Here is a 15,419-nt window from a genome sequence, read left to right on the forward strand (position 1 = left end):
CGAGTTACCTTTTAGATCCAGATTCTTTTTCACAAAAATATCAACTTCAAAAATTATTACAGGGTGAAGTAGTGGTGGGTGTTACACCATGTTTACTCTTTTCAAAACACCTGATGTTACTTCTCTTTGGAGTCCACTACTATACAACTTTTACTCTCGATTTTGCCAATCTTTGGACAAGATTAATGAACTTGTCTTGCTTGTAGGATATTTTTATTGTAACATGTATTCACATGTTAGACTTATATGCAAAATATATATGGTAGCTATTTTGCAGGGTATTAGTGGTCCACAGGCACAGGCAGTGGGGGTGAGGGGGGCTGTGTTTTCAGACATCAGTCAGCAAAATTCAAAATTTCTGACAAAAACCAAGATTGTGATAAAAGATGTAAGTCTTTATACAGACAAATTTCATTCACTTCATTGAAAGAATTGGGCTTCTATGCTTTCAATTGCTAAAAGGGTACAATTTTTGTTTTAAGTGTTTTGCCAGGCTTGTCTGATTCCGGCTAAAAATATCAAACTTTGATTTCGATTCACTTAAGTGTTGAAGTGAAAAATATTTCGACCATAAATCAGACAACACTTTCAACCTCCCAGCATTCATCACTTGTAACAGAATCGCAGAAAATGATTGACAGACAGTTTAGTGTTGGAGAATAACATCAATTTGATAGTCGTTAAATACTGGTTATCTGGGACTACCAAACTAAATATCGCCAATTTATCGGCGTGATTGATACATATCTTATTATCGGTGGCAATTTACGCGGACCTTTCCTTCCATCAATACCAAATTAGGTTTTAACCCCCTAATGAATCTCCGCGATATTTGTAATACCAATTTAACGCCAAACACTTTGTATCTCCATTAGACTTTCTTATTTTCTATTAAATGTCACAGCTATGGGATTTGTCTTCTTAGTCTTCATTTTCCTTGTCATTCGTTTCAGCTCATGAATTTCAGATTTGTCTTTTAAATCTTCACGATTTTGTTATTGTTGTTACTTTTAGGCCTAAGCTTATAAATAAATAAATTTCGTTTCTCAGTCTTTTGGTTTTTTAATTGTCAGTTGCAAGCTTTCATCTTTCATCTTAAGCCTTTGAGATATTTTGGTTGAGATTTTTTCTTGATGATAAATGCAGATGGACAACGCTTTCTTTGACTAGTTTTTGCTTTAAGATTTACCCTGCATATCTTTGCACTCAAGAATTTGGATTGATGGATGTTGTAGTCTTCATATTTTTCACAAATGCAGGATTTTGAAACTCGCAAGTTGAAGTTTAAGGGTGAAATCAGTCCAACAAGTAGACAAACTACTGGTCTAACAAATCAACCTAAATTTCTCTGAAATCTTATCTATCTTTATCAAATTAGGATGTCAAACATTTGAAATTTGTTTATTTTTCATCAAGTTATAAGCTCTCAGATTATCACACATCTGGAAAGGATAAAATCAAAATGGCTGACATAGATACTGGTTGCCAGGATATTGCTGTAATATTACAGCATAGCAACAGGGTAGAGGAAGTGACATGGAAGTTATATTGTTTACAGATTCCACTAGATTATTAATGAATGTTTACATTTGCTGATTTCGAACAGACTGCAAACTGGGCAAATTTTACTTCAAATTCAAATTGGATGAAGACCAAATTTAGTTAAATTTATAGGATGACTGAAAACATAATATTGCAATATAAAAAATATCGTGGTCTGTCGTTAATCAGATTTTGTAGAATTTGAAAGAACCATTGCAATTTGAATGTGAACGACTAAATGTCTTCAGAAATTGTCAAACACCATTTTATAGCTGTTACATTGCCCGTCTTTAGTAGCCCAACTATATGCAGAAGAGTAGGACGTAAAACTCCATTCATTTCATTTCATTTGGAATTTAGTTTTTCTTTTTAACTATCTGTACATAGTAGTGGAATTCAGGTCAGGTGATCAAATTTGAACCAAAACATCAAAAATATTTTCAGAAATGGTCAAACACAAGAACATAATCAGTTATTTATAAATGGAATATAGCTATTTCAAAGTTGTTACTCATGGAATTTAGTTTTCCTTCCAAACACAGAAGTGGAATTCAGGTCAAAAGATCAAATAACAACCAAAACATCAGAAGTGTTTGACTGCTGTGAAATCATTTAGAAGGTTTGAGTCAGGGTGGGGTAGCTGATTATCTTTCTAATCTAGTAATGGTCAAAACATCATCACAGCAAGACGGGTAACTTTTACAGTTTTTTTGATGGATATGAAAACATTCAGATGATATTAAGATCCTAAAAACACCTATGTAAAGCACTGGCCAAGGTCACAGATAAAGAGATCTGCTAGAAACTCGGGTGGAGTTAACAAGAGTTAGTTAATTTGCTTAGATTTTAACATAAAAACTGTACTGGTAATCTACAGTAGAAGATGGTGTAGGATATCATTAGGTTTCTAGGTGTTGTTTTAACGAATTATTTAACGAAGTTAGAATCTTCATCATATCATGGATACATGTTTTAGGAATTTTGGGTTGTAACATTGCAATGTTAGGGTTTTTTTTAACTCTTTCTAAATATCTTTAAGAGGTGGGGTAGATCATTTATCATTCTGTTAAAGTTATAAAGTTTCAAACACTTGTAAATTTGGCAGATTATCTTTCAAAGTACCGTATCTTCTGAATTATCGACAGTCATAGTTTTCCTCAGTGCAATATCAATAATCATAAGTTAAATCAAATGTAGAAAAGCAAGGCAAAACTCCATTTCATTTGAATTTCAAGAAATACAACTGGTTCCATGTCAATAACCTAATGACTATGACCTATTAATGCCTTATCTTACTATATCAAAACATTTCTTTTAAATCATGCCAAAAAACATGATAACTTCACTTAAAATACGGCCTGAGAGTTCATGAAAAATTACACAAATGACTTCATTATCTTCCAAGATATAAACTGAGTGCCAAACAATCACTGAAATTTCTACTTGTACATGACCTAATAACATAGAATGAACCAAAACTTCAAAGAAAACCAAGAAATCTTTGATATTCTACTAGAAACTAGCTCAGTGTTTTAAAGTTCTCTTGTGACCTAAATTCCACAGTCTAGTTCTGCACTAAAAAAGACTAAATAAACACAACAGAATCGGTTTAACAGGCAAACACAGTTGTTGGAATTTTTATTTTTCTTGAAGATTATCATTATTGAAACAATGAGGCAAGACATAGGGCTCTTTCAATCTTCACTCTTCATTGTGTGAACAAAAACTTTGACGTATTACTCGAAACTAGCTCAGTTCCACTGTGACCAATATTCCATAATCAAATTCTGCACCAAGAAAAAGTCATAGAATAGAAACATTAAATAATGGAACAATTTTATGGTATACTACTCCTTAGTTTTATTAAACATTACATAATAGAAACAGACAGCCACAATTTGTGGAATTTTTATTTTTCGCCTTGAACTGAATTATGATTATGATGTGCAGTGCAGATCATGCAGACGTACTCACTTTTTCACTAAACCTAAAAACCCTCTGCCAGTGCCTTCTGTTGAATAGTGACTTGTCAACCACTAACGCTACTCATCTACTTTCAATCAATGGCTTAACTACCATGGGGACGGAGTGAACCAAGTCTAGACGCCCCTACCCTAAGGGGGGCCCCCACCCCAAGACAAAATGTAGGAGAGTATATATGTTAAAGGAAAATTTCACATGGGAGAGACCTGAAGCCACTGAAGTCAAGGCCACTTACCTAGTTGGGAAACTGGTTTCAATGAGACTGAGGTAGGCTATAAATGATTTTGATTTAAACCTTTTTAAATCAGCAACTTTCAGGGTTTCAATGCAAGCCACTTTTCCCCCTGACCCAGGCCTGTGTTTTTCTAGGAATAACAAGTCTAAGAGAAAACAAAGTTAATGAAAAGAAATCTTTCATTAGCTGATAATAATAAGGCATTAGTTTCCTCTACCCCACAAAAATCAATGGTTATTCCAAATGAACTAAAAAGATCTGAAACTGCCGTATGACATGCAACTTGGAAACATGAGGATTAAACATTAGATTGAGGTGGGACAGATTCACCCATTTGCCATTCTATAAAATACACATCATCATTTAAATCCTTTCCCCTAAGGTCCGCTGATAAAGGGAGGGGGGCTGGGGATATTTACCTCTGACTGGATGACTGGAAATAACTTGTTAAGTCATATAGTTGAGCCACACTTGAGACCCCCTCTGAGACCCCAGACTAGTTACAGGTCTGACTGTATAAAATAAATGGGACCATATGAGGCAGTGAATTTTCACCAATTAAAATTACCTTTTTCAAATGAAGCTATTTAGATAAAGTGAGCCACAGTCTCATCTGTAGTAGGGCATGGTGTAAACAACGATAGGAAAGACACACAAAAACAAAAACAGGTGCCTAATTTATCATTATATCATGATCCATATAAATTATTCCAGCCATAATGAAGAACTGAACCCCACAAACTAATAAGCAACACGATCAATAGAAAAATTCTAATATTCTTTTAGTAAAAAAACCCAAGCATATTGAAGCAGAGAACCGTGAAAATGCTGAGGGCAGACTTCACCAACAACAACAATGTTAATTCTGAAGCAGTACAAAGTTGACAGAACAATCACCTTAGGGAGAAAATCAACTCCTCATCTCGTTAACCAGTTACACGATAATTACAGAGGGCAGCACTAGGTTATCATTATATCTCGAAACACAATAGCGTTAATATCCTATAAATCATTTGATTGGTCCATAAACTCCATTTCTCTAATTGTTACATGTAATAACTCGGGAAATAATTCAGTCATGTTAAAAGCCTTGTATAACAAAGCTAACGCAATTTGAAAATTAAATTTTTATCTCAAATACGTGGTGATTGATTTTCATTTAAATTAAAAAGTTTTAAATGGATACCAATTTCATTTAGCATTTTCATTTTTATAAAATGAAATGTAGTTTTATATCGTACTGTTCTGTATCTTATTAGACTAATGAAATGAAATGTAGTTTTATATCCTACTGTTCTGTATCTTATTAGACTAATGAAATGTAGTTTTATATCCTACTGTTCTGTATCTTATTAGACTAATGAAATGAAATGGAGTATTATATCCTACTGTTCTGTACCTTATTGGACTAATGACATGAAATAGAGTTTTATATCCTACTGTTCTGTATCTTATTAGACTAATGAAATGGAGTTTTATACCCTACTGTTCTGTATCTTATTGGACTAATGAAATGGAGTATTATATCCTACTGTTCTGTATCTTATTGGACTAATGAAATGAAATAGAGTTTTATATCCTACTGTTCTGTATCTTATTGAACTAATGAAATGAAATGTAGTTTTATATCCTACTGTTCTGTATCTTATTGGTCTAATGAAATGAAATAGAGTTTTATATCCTACTGTTCTGTATCTTATTAGACTAATGAAATCAAATAGAGTTTTATATCCTACTGTTCTGTATCTTATTAGACTAATGAAATCAAATAGAGTTTTATATCCTACTGTTCTGTTTCTTATTGGACTAATGGAATCAAATAGAGTTTTATATCCTACTGTTCTATATCTTATTGGACTAATGAAATGAAATGGAGTTTTATATCCTACTGTTCTGTACCTTATTGGACTAATGAAATGAAATGGAGTTTTATATCCTACTGTTCTGTACCTTATTGGACTAATGAAATGAAATATAGTTTTATATCCTACTGTTCTGTATCTTATTGGACTAATGAAATGAAATGGAGTTTTATATCCTACTGTTCTGTACCTTATTGGACTAATGAAATGAAATATAGTTTTATATCCTACTGTTCTGTATCTTGATTCAGAGAGTTCACAAAGCTAACAATGCATAGTTAGTATAATTAATTTGGTCCCCTTGACTTGAAATGGAGTTTTACATCCTGATGTCATGGACCTCATCAGACGACAAATTTTTAAAGAACTAAAATTTAATTGTGACACTAATTACTGCTATAATTATAATCTTCTTTAAACATCTTAACAGTCGACTAACTCAAGGCATGAGTAGGCCAATTATTTCATAAAACAAAGACTACCAGACAAAAACAGGAACTTATTATTCCGTAGAATATGACAGAGTGGCGCCATGTTGTTTTCAAACAATGGACGAATCTCACAATGATTCCAATTTGCCTGGAGGTAAAATTCTGAATTGAAATAATTGACTGAAGACTTAGAAAATGTTATTGTTACATTTAAAAGCCATATTGATTTTTGAATCATGAATTTGCAAAACTCGTTCAAGATAGAAAATATGATAAGGAGATTATTGTGCTATACATCAGTGAGAGATTTAGTCTGAAATTTTATACTAAAAAATATATTACTCTTTACTGAGATTTTCCACAACCCTTATCACGTAATCTTTTCAACTTCAGTTTTACCGTGTTTCACTTTAGTAGGTAACCCTCTTATTAGGAACCGTGGTAATTAATAGTCATAAGGTCACTAGTGATTTAAAATTCGACCAATCAACACACTTCTACATTAGGTTTGTTTTGTAAACATGAACAAAATGCACTCAACTACTGAAAAGAATATGAATACTTGCAACTTCTCTCGTATGATAAGGTGCTTTTGATTAACCTGTACATCTACTAATTTACAAGGGGCCCTGGTTTCAACAATGATGGTCTACAAAATAGCATTGAGTATATGACTGTAACTTTGACTTGATCTTTGAGAACTGATGGAGCTGATGGAATTATAGAAATGATCCAATAAAGTTAAGTAGATGTAAATTAGCAGCCATTGTCCTTGAGTTCCAGATTTCTAATCAAACTTGATCTTGATTAAGAGTCATTCAATGTAACGCCAATATTCCACTTCACTGCTGCATCATGGGAATACTTAATGTGAAAAAGGCGGAGATTTGGGATACAAGATACTCTGATGGTGGTCAAGGCTGTTCCAAGGTTATTCACTTTATTAGCTTTAAGCTCTTAAATCCAAATCGATTGATTTTATTTATTTTAAGCTGCAAAAAAAAACAATTTGAAGATTTCTGGTGGACAAAACCTCATCCTATTGCTGGTCAATATTTCACATGAATAGGGGGAATTAAAAACAAAACAATAAGTGCCATGAAAAATTATATTCAATCCATTTCTATTGTCCTTAGGTACTAAAATATCAGACGAACGAAAGTCCTTAGACCTGAAGTACCGAAGTAAAATTGGAGAGAAATTAGTTTAGGAACAATGTCAGACTAATTCATTTTCATTAACTCAGATAATTATTGAATAAACACAATTAATTGGTCTGTTGGTGTTACGGTAACCAAATAACAATACATGATTTGTATACAGAATATTATCACAGAATCTCGCAGTCTCTCTCCTGTTCAACGAGCTCCATTACTATTTTACGAAAGTCATCTCTCGTTTCCTAAACTAGCTTTTATGTTGAGGATCTGAAACATGTATCTAGTCAAACAATTGGAAAGTTAACCTCCATTTACAAAACAAGATGTCCTGATGAGGATTGCATATCTGCAACATGCATCAGAAGCATGAGATAAACTCTAGTCAATTGGTATTCCATGCTAAAGGAGATCCTCTCGTACAAAAGCACTGGCCAAGGTAACAAGTAGAGTCGGATTGGATTTCAGCATGGAAATAAATTACTCTAAATAGAATTAATACTTCTGGAAAGATTTACAAGATTGGTCCTGATGAGGATAATATATCAGACAGTAGCATGAGAGGATCTCTAGTCAATTGGTATAATGGTATTGAAATCTAACAAAAAACACAAGGGGTATATTATGGTATAAATCACTTCTTTAATAACAAAGCACATAATGTTTCAACACAATTTACACGTGTTGTCATCAGATGAAAAAAATGGTATTGAAATCTTTCCATTCTGTAGGGGTGTAAGTGAGAATATATCAATATCACAAGGAATATATTAACATATTGAAGACTCCAGAGTCATATGAAATATGTTAATGTCTATAAGAATTTGTCAAGGGATATGTGGGAGTTTAAATAGGTGAATTAATTGAGATGTTTGAATTGGAATGAATAGAGTTTTACGTTCTACTCTTCTGAACCTAAACAGGGTTATAGAAGACAGCGCTATGCAGTGTACAGTGCCAGGACAGCGGCATTGGCCTAATATTTTTAGATTTCTGAGTGAGTGATCTTTAATGTACACAGCTTGTAGCACAATGACCCTCGGTTTATTGTATGTGGTAACAAGTTGAAGTTGTCCCCCCTCCCCACCCTCCGAACAGAGGGACCTGACAAGAAAACATCAACAATCCCCAGGGTCCTGTCAGTTGTAACAGAAGATAAATGTTTATAAGTGGCGGTTACCTTATCGTAATCTCCACTCAATGTTACTTTTGACAGGATTACGTCACAGCCTGAGGGGTTAAATCCATCCCCATAACGACAGGTTGCCCAGTTAATTTTGTTGACATGGGGGTTAATTTTGTTAGTCTGCACCACGCCAAACTAAACAAATAAACACAGCTCACAAAGGGTTAATATTTGAATTCTATCAAAGTTAAATAGAGAAAATATAGGGTACAAATTAACCCCGAGTTTATATTTAAGATTGGTTAATTCACGATATCCCTGGTCAGAACCTGATATTAGATTGTGTTTGGTTTAATTTAACTGTAGGATATCAGGTATAAGGGTTTGTGAGCTTTAATGGATCCACATACCTAGTTAAAAAATGGGATTTAATTTAGAAATAAACTAGGGGTTTTAAATCCTTCATTTCTGCCCCTGATTTTGATAGACATAAAAGCTATTTGATTTGGCTGATGAAGAAGTGCAATGCCATACAGTGTGAAATGAGGGAAATTTTGCCAAGACAGCAGCAACAATCTGCTCCTTTTCGATTTCCAACTGTCGATGGATTTTTAAAGTGCACAGCCTGTAGTACACATGGCCTTGATTTATTGTTCAATCTGAACAACTAGAATTTAAATTTGAGTGAAAGTTCAACAGGTAAATTTTTCTCACCTGATCTAACTGAATAAGTTTAAATGATGATTTATGACTGTTAAGTATTTTGATAGATGTGCACGTTGCATTTTTCTAAAAATTAAAAATGAATTGCCTGAGGGCAGAAACGTGGAAAAATATTATAGATCTGCAATCAAAAATTCATCATACTTTTTACATTTTTTGACGTTTTTCATTGAATCTATAAATTTTAAAAACATGAATGATATCTCCACCTAGGACTAATATTGTGAGAAAATAAAACAAGACATTGATCTATAAGTTTTGCTGTTTGACACACGATTTCATAAATAATGTGAACTCTCTGAAATATTTTAAGGGAGACAGTCACTCATAGAATTAGACTCTTCTTTGTTCTTTTTCTTAACTGCAGATCAGAGGAGCAGATTTGGAACAAATGAAGTGAATGGAGTTTAACATTCTACTTTTCTGCACCTGATTGGGCTAATGAAGATAGAAACACCCTGCAGTTTGCAATGAGGGGAATTTAGTCAGAACAGCGTCATTAGCCTACTCTTTTTCGATTTCCTCCTATGGGGAATCTTTAACGTGCACGGCCTTTAGCACACTGATCCTCGGCAAAAGTCAACCTCAAAGATTTCTTGGTAGATGCAATTAACAAAAATACAATACGAATGGCTCTATCCTGACGAAATTTACCTCACTGCACATGGCATGGCTTGTCTTCATAATTACAATTAGATGAAGAACTTTAAGAACATGAAATGCGCCTCTTCATTTGCTCAATAAGTTAAATGGCATACAGACTCCATTTCATTCTTTCCCACACAGAAATATGATTCTTTCTTCCACCAAAGTGACAATTGGCGGCCATCTTGTCTGTCTGAAGGAGCCACTTGAGATGAAATTGAAGGAGGTGGACACTTTCACCTTGATGGCCAGACACAAGTACCTATTGTCATGGTGACAACTTTGGACATTTGATATGTGGGGGCTGCCATTTTGTTTTTGTCAGATCTATTGATGGTGGCAATAAAAATTGATGAGAGTTTTTGGAATGGGGCAATTTGAGGGGCTACCTCAATTATATACATGTACACCTATATTTAACAAAAAGCTGTTATTTTATGTTTGTAAGATAAATTGAAGGGTTGCTATTTAAACAATGTTATTTCCATCCCCTGAGGACGTCTGACATTGAAAGGCTTTTAAACAACATGGGATTTAGGACAATATTGGTTTTTTATATTAAATGCCATCTTTATTCAAGGTTACACAAAGTTTGAAGGGACCAAAAAGTTGTCTTTCAGGTGCCATGGGTTCGAATCCTTCTTGAGGAAAGAACAATTCTGATTGCCATTGCCAGTACTTTCGGTGACCAGATCAACACCTCTTCATGATTTCGACAAGGGCTTCATAAGATTAAAAGGGTTTTAACAACTTTGTCCTGAAATACAAAATCTGACTTAAAAGGGAGGATGCTATCCCATTATATGATAACAGCAGTTTCAGAGGACCTTTCTTTTTACATTTATGGCCTCTTTTATACACTGTTACACAAAGTTCACAGGGACAGGGTTATATCTAAAATATAATAACACCACTGTAGCAGTGGTTAGCTCTGTTGCAAAATTTGTCTTCTGCTTCGGGTTATTAGGGTCTGCGAGTTTGAATCCTCCTCCTCAAGGTATTAAAGAGCAATTCTGATTCCATGGTTAGTGCTTCTGATATCACAACCCCTTTACACAGAGTTTTGATAAAGACTTTTCTAAGATTATAAAGGTTTTAACAACCTTTTAAGCCATCTCTTTATAAAATAACAGAAGTTTTAGAGGATTAAACTGGGAGAGCCCTTAAACAATCTTTCAAGTATAACTGATGTAATGATAGGCAATCAGAAATTACAGGGATTTAACATGGTTTTATAAGATTATCAGTTTCAAAACAATTTCCATGACCCTTACTAATTTATAAGGGGTATTCGATACTTTACAAAGGATCTAGATACTATTCAATTGGACTGATCACATTTTGATAGTTGGTTACATTGTTCAGGGTGTTACGTAACTTAATGCATGCCCTGTAATCACCCCCCTGGTCAATTTATCAACCTGTATAACCCCTGACACCTCTACGACCCAATCCCTGCCCCCAATCATTCAGTCATGAAATCCCCGCTACAACGATTCACAACAAAAGACATGTATTTCACTGGGACACTGATAGATTGTGACAAACTCAAGTACTTCCAGATTAAAATTCTCTTCAGTTTTAAAATCAACAGTCAACGTTAAAATGACCTTCAATAGTTCATTCAATACGGAAGAAAATGTTAAATTTAACTTTTTAACTTCATTCACAGCTTTTTTTTTTAAATTTTAAACCTGGATTTTTTGAGAAGTCAAAAATAAAGATGTCTGAATATATATAATTTGTAGTATTCAAAATCAAAATTCTCAAAATTTATCATTTAAGCTTACTGTCTACCAGCTGATCCTTGATCTTAAAATGGAGTTTACAAAGATAACAATATAGTTTCTCAAAGATCTTGTTATTCAAAGATTCTGTCTAACAGTTGGTATTGATCTTTCCCGGATTATCTGTACCCACTTACATCTGGGTTGACTGGAATAATGAGCAATATGACACATTCAAGGTCATCATAAAAGACTACCATGGTCCAAAATGAAATGAATGGAGTTTTACATCCTACTTTTCTGCCCCTGATTGGGGTAATGAAAATGGACAACGCCATGCAGTGTGCAATGAGGGAAATTTTTCCAGGACAGTGACTCTTTTCCTATTTCCAACTGTCATGGGGTCTTTAATTTGCACAACCTGTAGCCTTGGTCTATTGTGACATTAACAAACTCTTTTTCTATTTCCTTCCGTCCAAAGATCTTTAACGTGCACAGCCTGTAGCACACGGGGCCTCGGTCTATTGTCCCAACCGAAGGACTAGACACTTTTTCCATGTCAGCCTCCCTTCATCACAATTATCATTCAGGAGTTAAATCAAATCCAAGCAAATCCACAAAATCATTTTAAATAGAATTGTCAAATTGTGTTAATTGAAGTAGAACAGAGTTACAGCTCTATTAGACTGGCTGATTTTATTAGTTGATTGTTCTACATGGCTAGCTACAGAAATCATTTCACATCAAACTTATAAAGATGCTCATTCCTAAAACTTTACAAGATTTACCTGAATTTTACAAGGCTTGTGAATGAAATACACTCGCTAGGTTAAAAAAAAGATGTAGCTAAGGAGTTGGGGTGGAGAGATATTAAAAATGTCCTGCTATAATCATACAGAATCAGGCTTTGTAGTAATGTATGTCTTATTGCATAAAATAGACCTACTGGAGATGCCCCTCCCCACTCTCTGAAACTTGGGCTAGCTACCGGGCAGGGAGAGGGTATGATTGAGAAGGAATTATCATAAACAATGGCCATGGCAACAAATCATGTCATTGTATTGATACAAATTATTACTTCTGTACAACCTGTAATACACATAGCTTCTATTCTGATCTACTGTTTCACTCAGATATTATTATCCAATAACTTCCATTGAACGATTATAAGTCTGGCATTAGTAATTCAATCATCCTGATTCAATGTCTTGTTCAATATATTGTTATATCAAGTTATATCATTATTATTGATTATTGTGGGGTGGTCTGGGGTGGGGTGATGTTTGGGGCCAGGGGAAATGGTGCAAGGGGGGATGACTGGAAAGTGATTAGGGAGGGGATGGTTAGGAGAAACTTAAGGTTAAATAACTCCACTGATTATATATAATGATAAATTTCCTCAAAATTTTTTTTACAGCAAGTGCATCCAATAGTCAGAAAGTGTCAGCTTTCAACCCATCTCACCTTACCTTTACCTGTATAAACAAGAGACGTGTACACATTAGATGTAATGAATATTATATACCATAAATGTTTTTTTTAGAAGGCCTGTATATCAAAGATTTTACATAATTTTGATTTTTGTGGTGGGACTTTTATCCTAGGTGATAGATGCACTTATCCGCATGCAAAATTGCAGAGGGGCTTTTGTCTGGGGAGTTTTGTCTGTCTACCATATACCACAGCTGTCTTGAGATATTGGACAATATGACTCAATTTTATTGGGGTTTTTTATATGTTGAACAGTCAGAATCAATTTTATTGTTTTATAACTGAATTTTATAGTTATATTGACCAGCTAAACTATTCATCTTGAACACCTGACACTACTCTGAGATAGAGACACTGAACTAGAGAATAGACCAGTCAATACACTCCAATATCTAAATATCATCCATTGTTAAAATATTGATTGCTTGGGTACTCTTTAAGATCTGTTGAAAAACAAAATGAGTAGGCTAATGCCACTGCCCTGACAAAATTTGCCTTATTGCACACTGCATTAGCACGATCAATTGATCATGTTGTTCTTCAAGATCCCTAAACAGTTGGAAATCAAAATAGAATAGGCCAATGCTGCTGTCCGGTGCAAAATTTCCCTCATTCCACACTGCATGGCCTTGCTTGTCTGCATTAGCCCAATCAATTGGTTATGGTATTCTTACAATCATTCAACAGTTGGAAATCAAAATAGAGTCCGCTGCTGTTCTGGAAAAATTTCCCTCATTGCACACTTCATAGTGTTACCTGTTTTAAGAAGAAGGGTGTAAAACACAAAAGTTAAGAAGTCTGTTGTTTTCCATCTAAGAAAAATTTAAGATGCCATAGCCCATGCTGTTGAGAGTCAACTCACTTCTATTCTCCACCTTTCTCCCTCTTGGCAAAAGTTAAAAAAATCAGTTTTAAACTGCTGAATTAGCAAGAAGTTAGAAGAAGAAGATATTGGTTTAGGAGCTCACTTGACATCAAACTAACCCAGATCAAACATAGGTTAAAAATGATTTGATTTGAGGTGGACTGTAATCATATACCTGTATATTATAATTTATATTCCCTTATCTTATATAGTCAACTAATATAGTATACTATACCCTTCCAAACTTACAACTTTAAAATCAATGAAATGAAAACAAAACCCTAAAATTAATGTCTCAGTCTAGCAAAGCAAACCTTACAACTTATAGTAAAATAAAATCAGAAGACACTTGACAATTTTCAAGAGTAGCAAAAAAAACTTTAAGTTAATAATAAAAGACCCTGGTGCTAACTTTAAGCAAAAATAAAGTGCTATGAGTTATAATCCCTCTCGAGGTGAACAAAATTCTGATGCCATGGTTCATGCTTTAGGTAATCAATCTATGTCTCCAACCAATCCTTCACACTCCAGCTTTACCGTAAAAACTTCAAAGAAAGTTCCGATAGTGAACAACATCAGCTGAAGGCCTACTAGAGGTAAAAATTAGAGATAACTAGAAACTATCTACAACCCTAGTTCTATTAATAGACGACATCACCATTAAGTACCATTAACAAGAAAAACTTCTGAAAGTTTCTTCAAAAACTTTTTTTTAACTTCACAAGTGTGCGTTATGAGACTTATATTGCCCTGTTGTACATAATCATATCCATATTATTTTTATGTATTATATACTCATGTATGTTTTTGATATTGAAGACGTCTGCAGAAGTTATAAAAATATCAAGGTAATGTAGTTACGATGTGGAATAACCAAAATGGCAGCCGCAAAAGTTCAAAGAGTTCTGTTTGTAGTTATAAAATATGAAGCGGGCATTACACTCAATATTGCCCGGTTATAACGTCATATCTTTCATAATATTGCATTGATTACTTATATATAAAGGTAACGTTGCATGGAAACTTAATGCATCGATGAAAGCAATTTAAAGAAAAGAATCAGACATGAAAAAAAGTGCCATCGTGGCTCCTGAAAGTTGGCAGGAAGTCATTTTGCACAGAAAAAAACATCGGACAAAAGAATTAAATTTTGAATTTCTTACCTTCGCAATGGCTGTGAAAATCAATGCAGCAATCACCCATTATTAGACAATTGGCATCACAATAACATCTGGATTCGTTATAATTCCCGTCCATCCTGGGTCCGAATAAATAACAAGTATTGTTCTGAGCTTTACAACACATATCAGCCTCCTTGCATGTTCTTTGACTCGACACAGATAATGCACAGAGTACGGTTAGAAATACAACACATAGTAACTTTACAGATCCACTAGTACACCCCGCCATTCTGCTATTATAAATGTGGGCAATAAGGTAAATCCAGTAGAAAGTTAGAAAGTTTAGAGTGAAGCTAGAAAGTAGTCTACTCTCCACACGCTATCCCTGACTGACTGAATGACTGGAGATCAGAGAAGTTGGAGTGAATGCACGCGACTTGAGATCTGTTAAAGCTCACTATACAGTTATATAGTTAGTAATGTTCACTCGTACCTCACTCTCTCGTTCACT

General features: G+C 34.2%; 1 protein-coding gene across 1 annotated transcript; it reads right to left on the reverse strand.

Annotated features, from left to right (window-relative positions):
* Positions 1-14,930: 14,930 nt before the first annotated feature.
* On the reverse strand, positions 14,931-15,197 carry LOTGIDRAFT_121917 (hypothetical protein; the record flags this gene model as incomplete). The annotated part of the gene is made up of 1 exon (XM_009059452.1): positions 14,931-15,197. One exon carries the CDS (start codon positions 15,195-15,197, stop codon positions 14,931-14,933), a length of 267 nt encoding a protein of 88 aa, XP_009057700.1.
* Between the last annotated feature and the right edge of the window lie 222 nt (positions 15,198-15,419).

Source organism: Lottia gigantea (assembly GCF_000327385.1).
Source record: "Lottia gigantea unplaced genomic scaffold LOTGIsca_39, whole genome shotgun sequence".
Lineage (NCBI taxonomy): Eukaryota > Metazoa > Mollusca > Gastropoda > Lottiidae > Lottia > Lottia gigantea.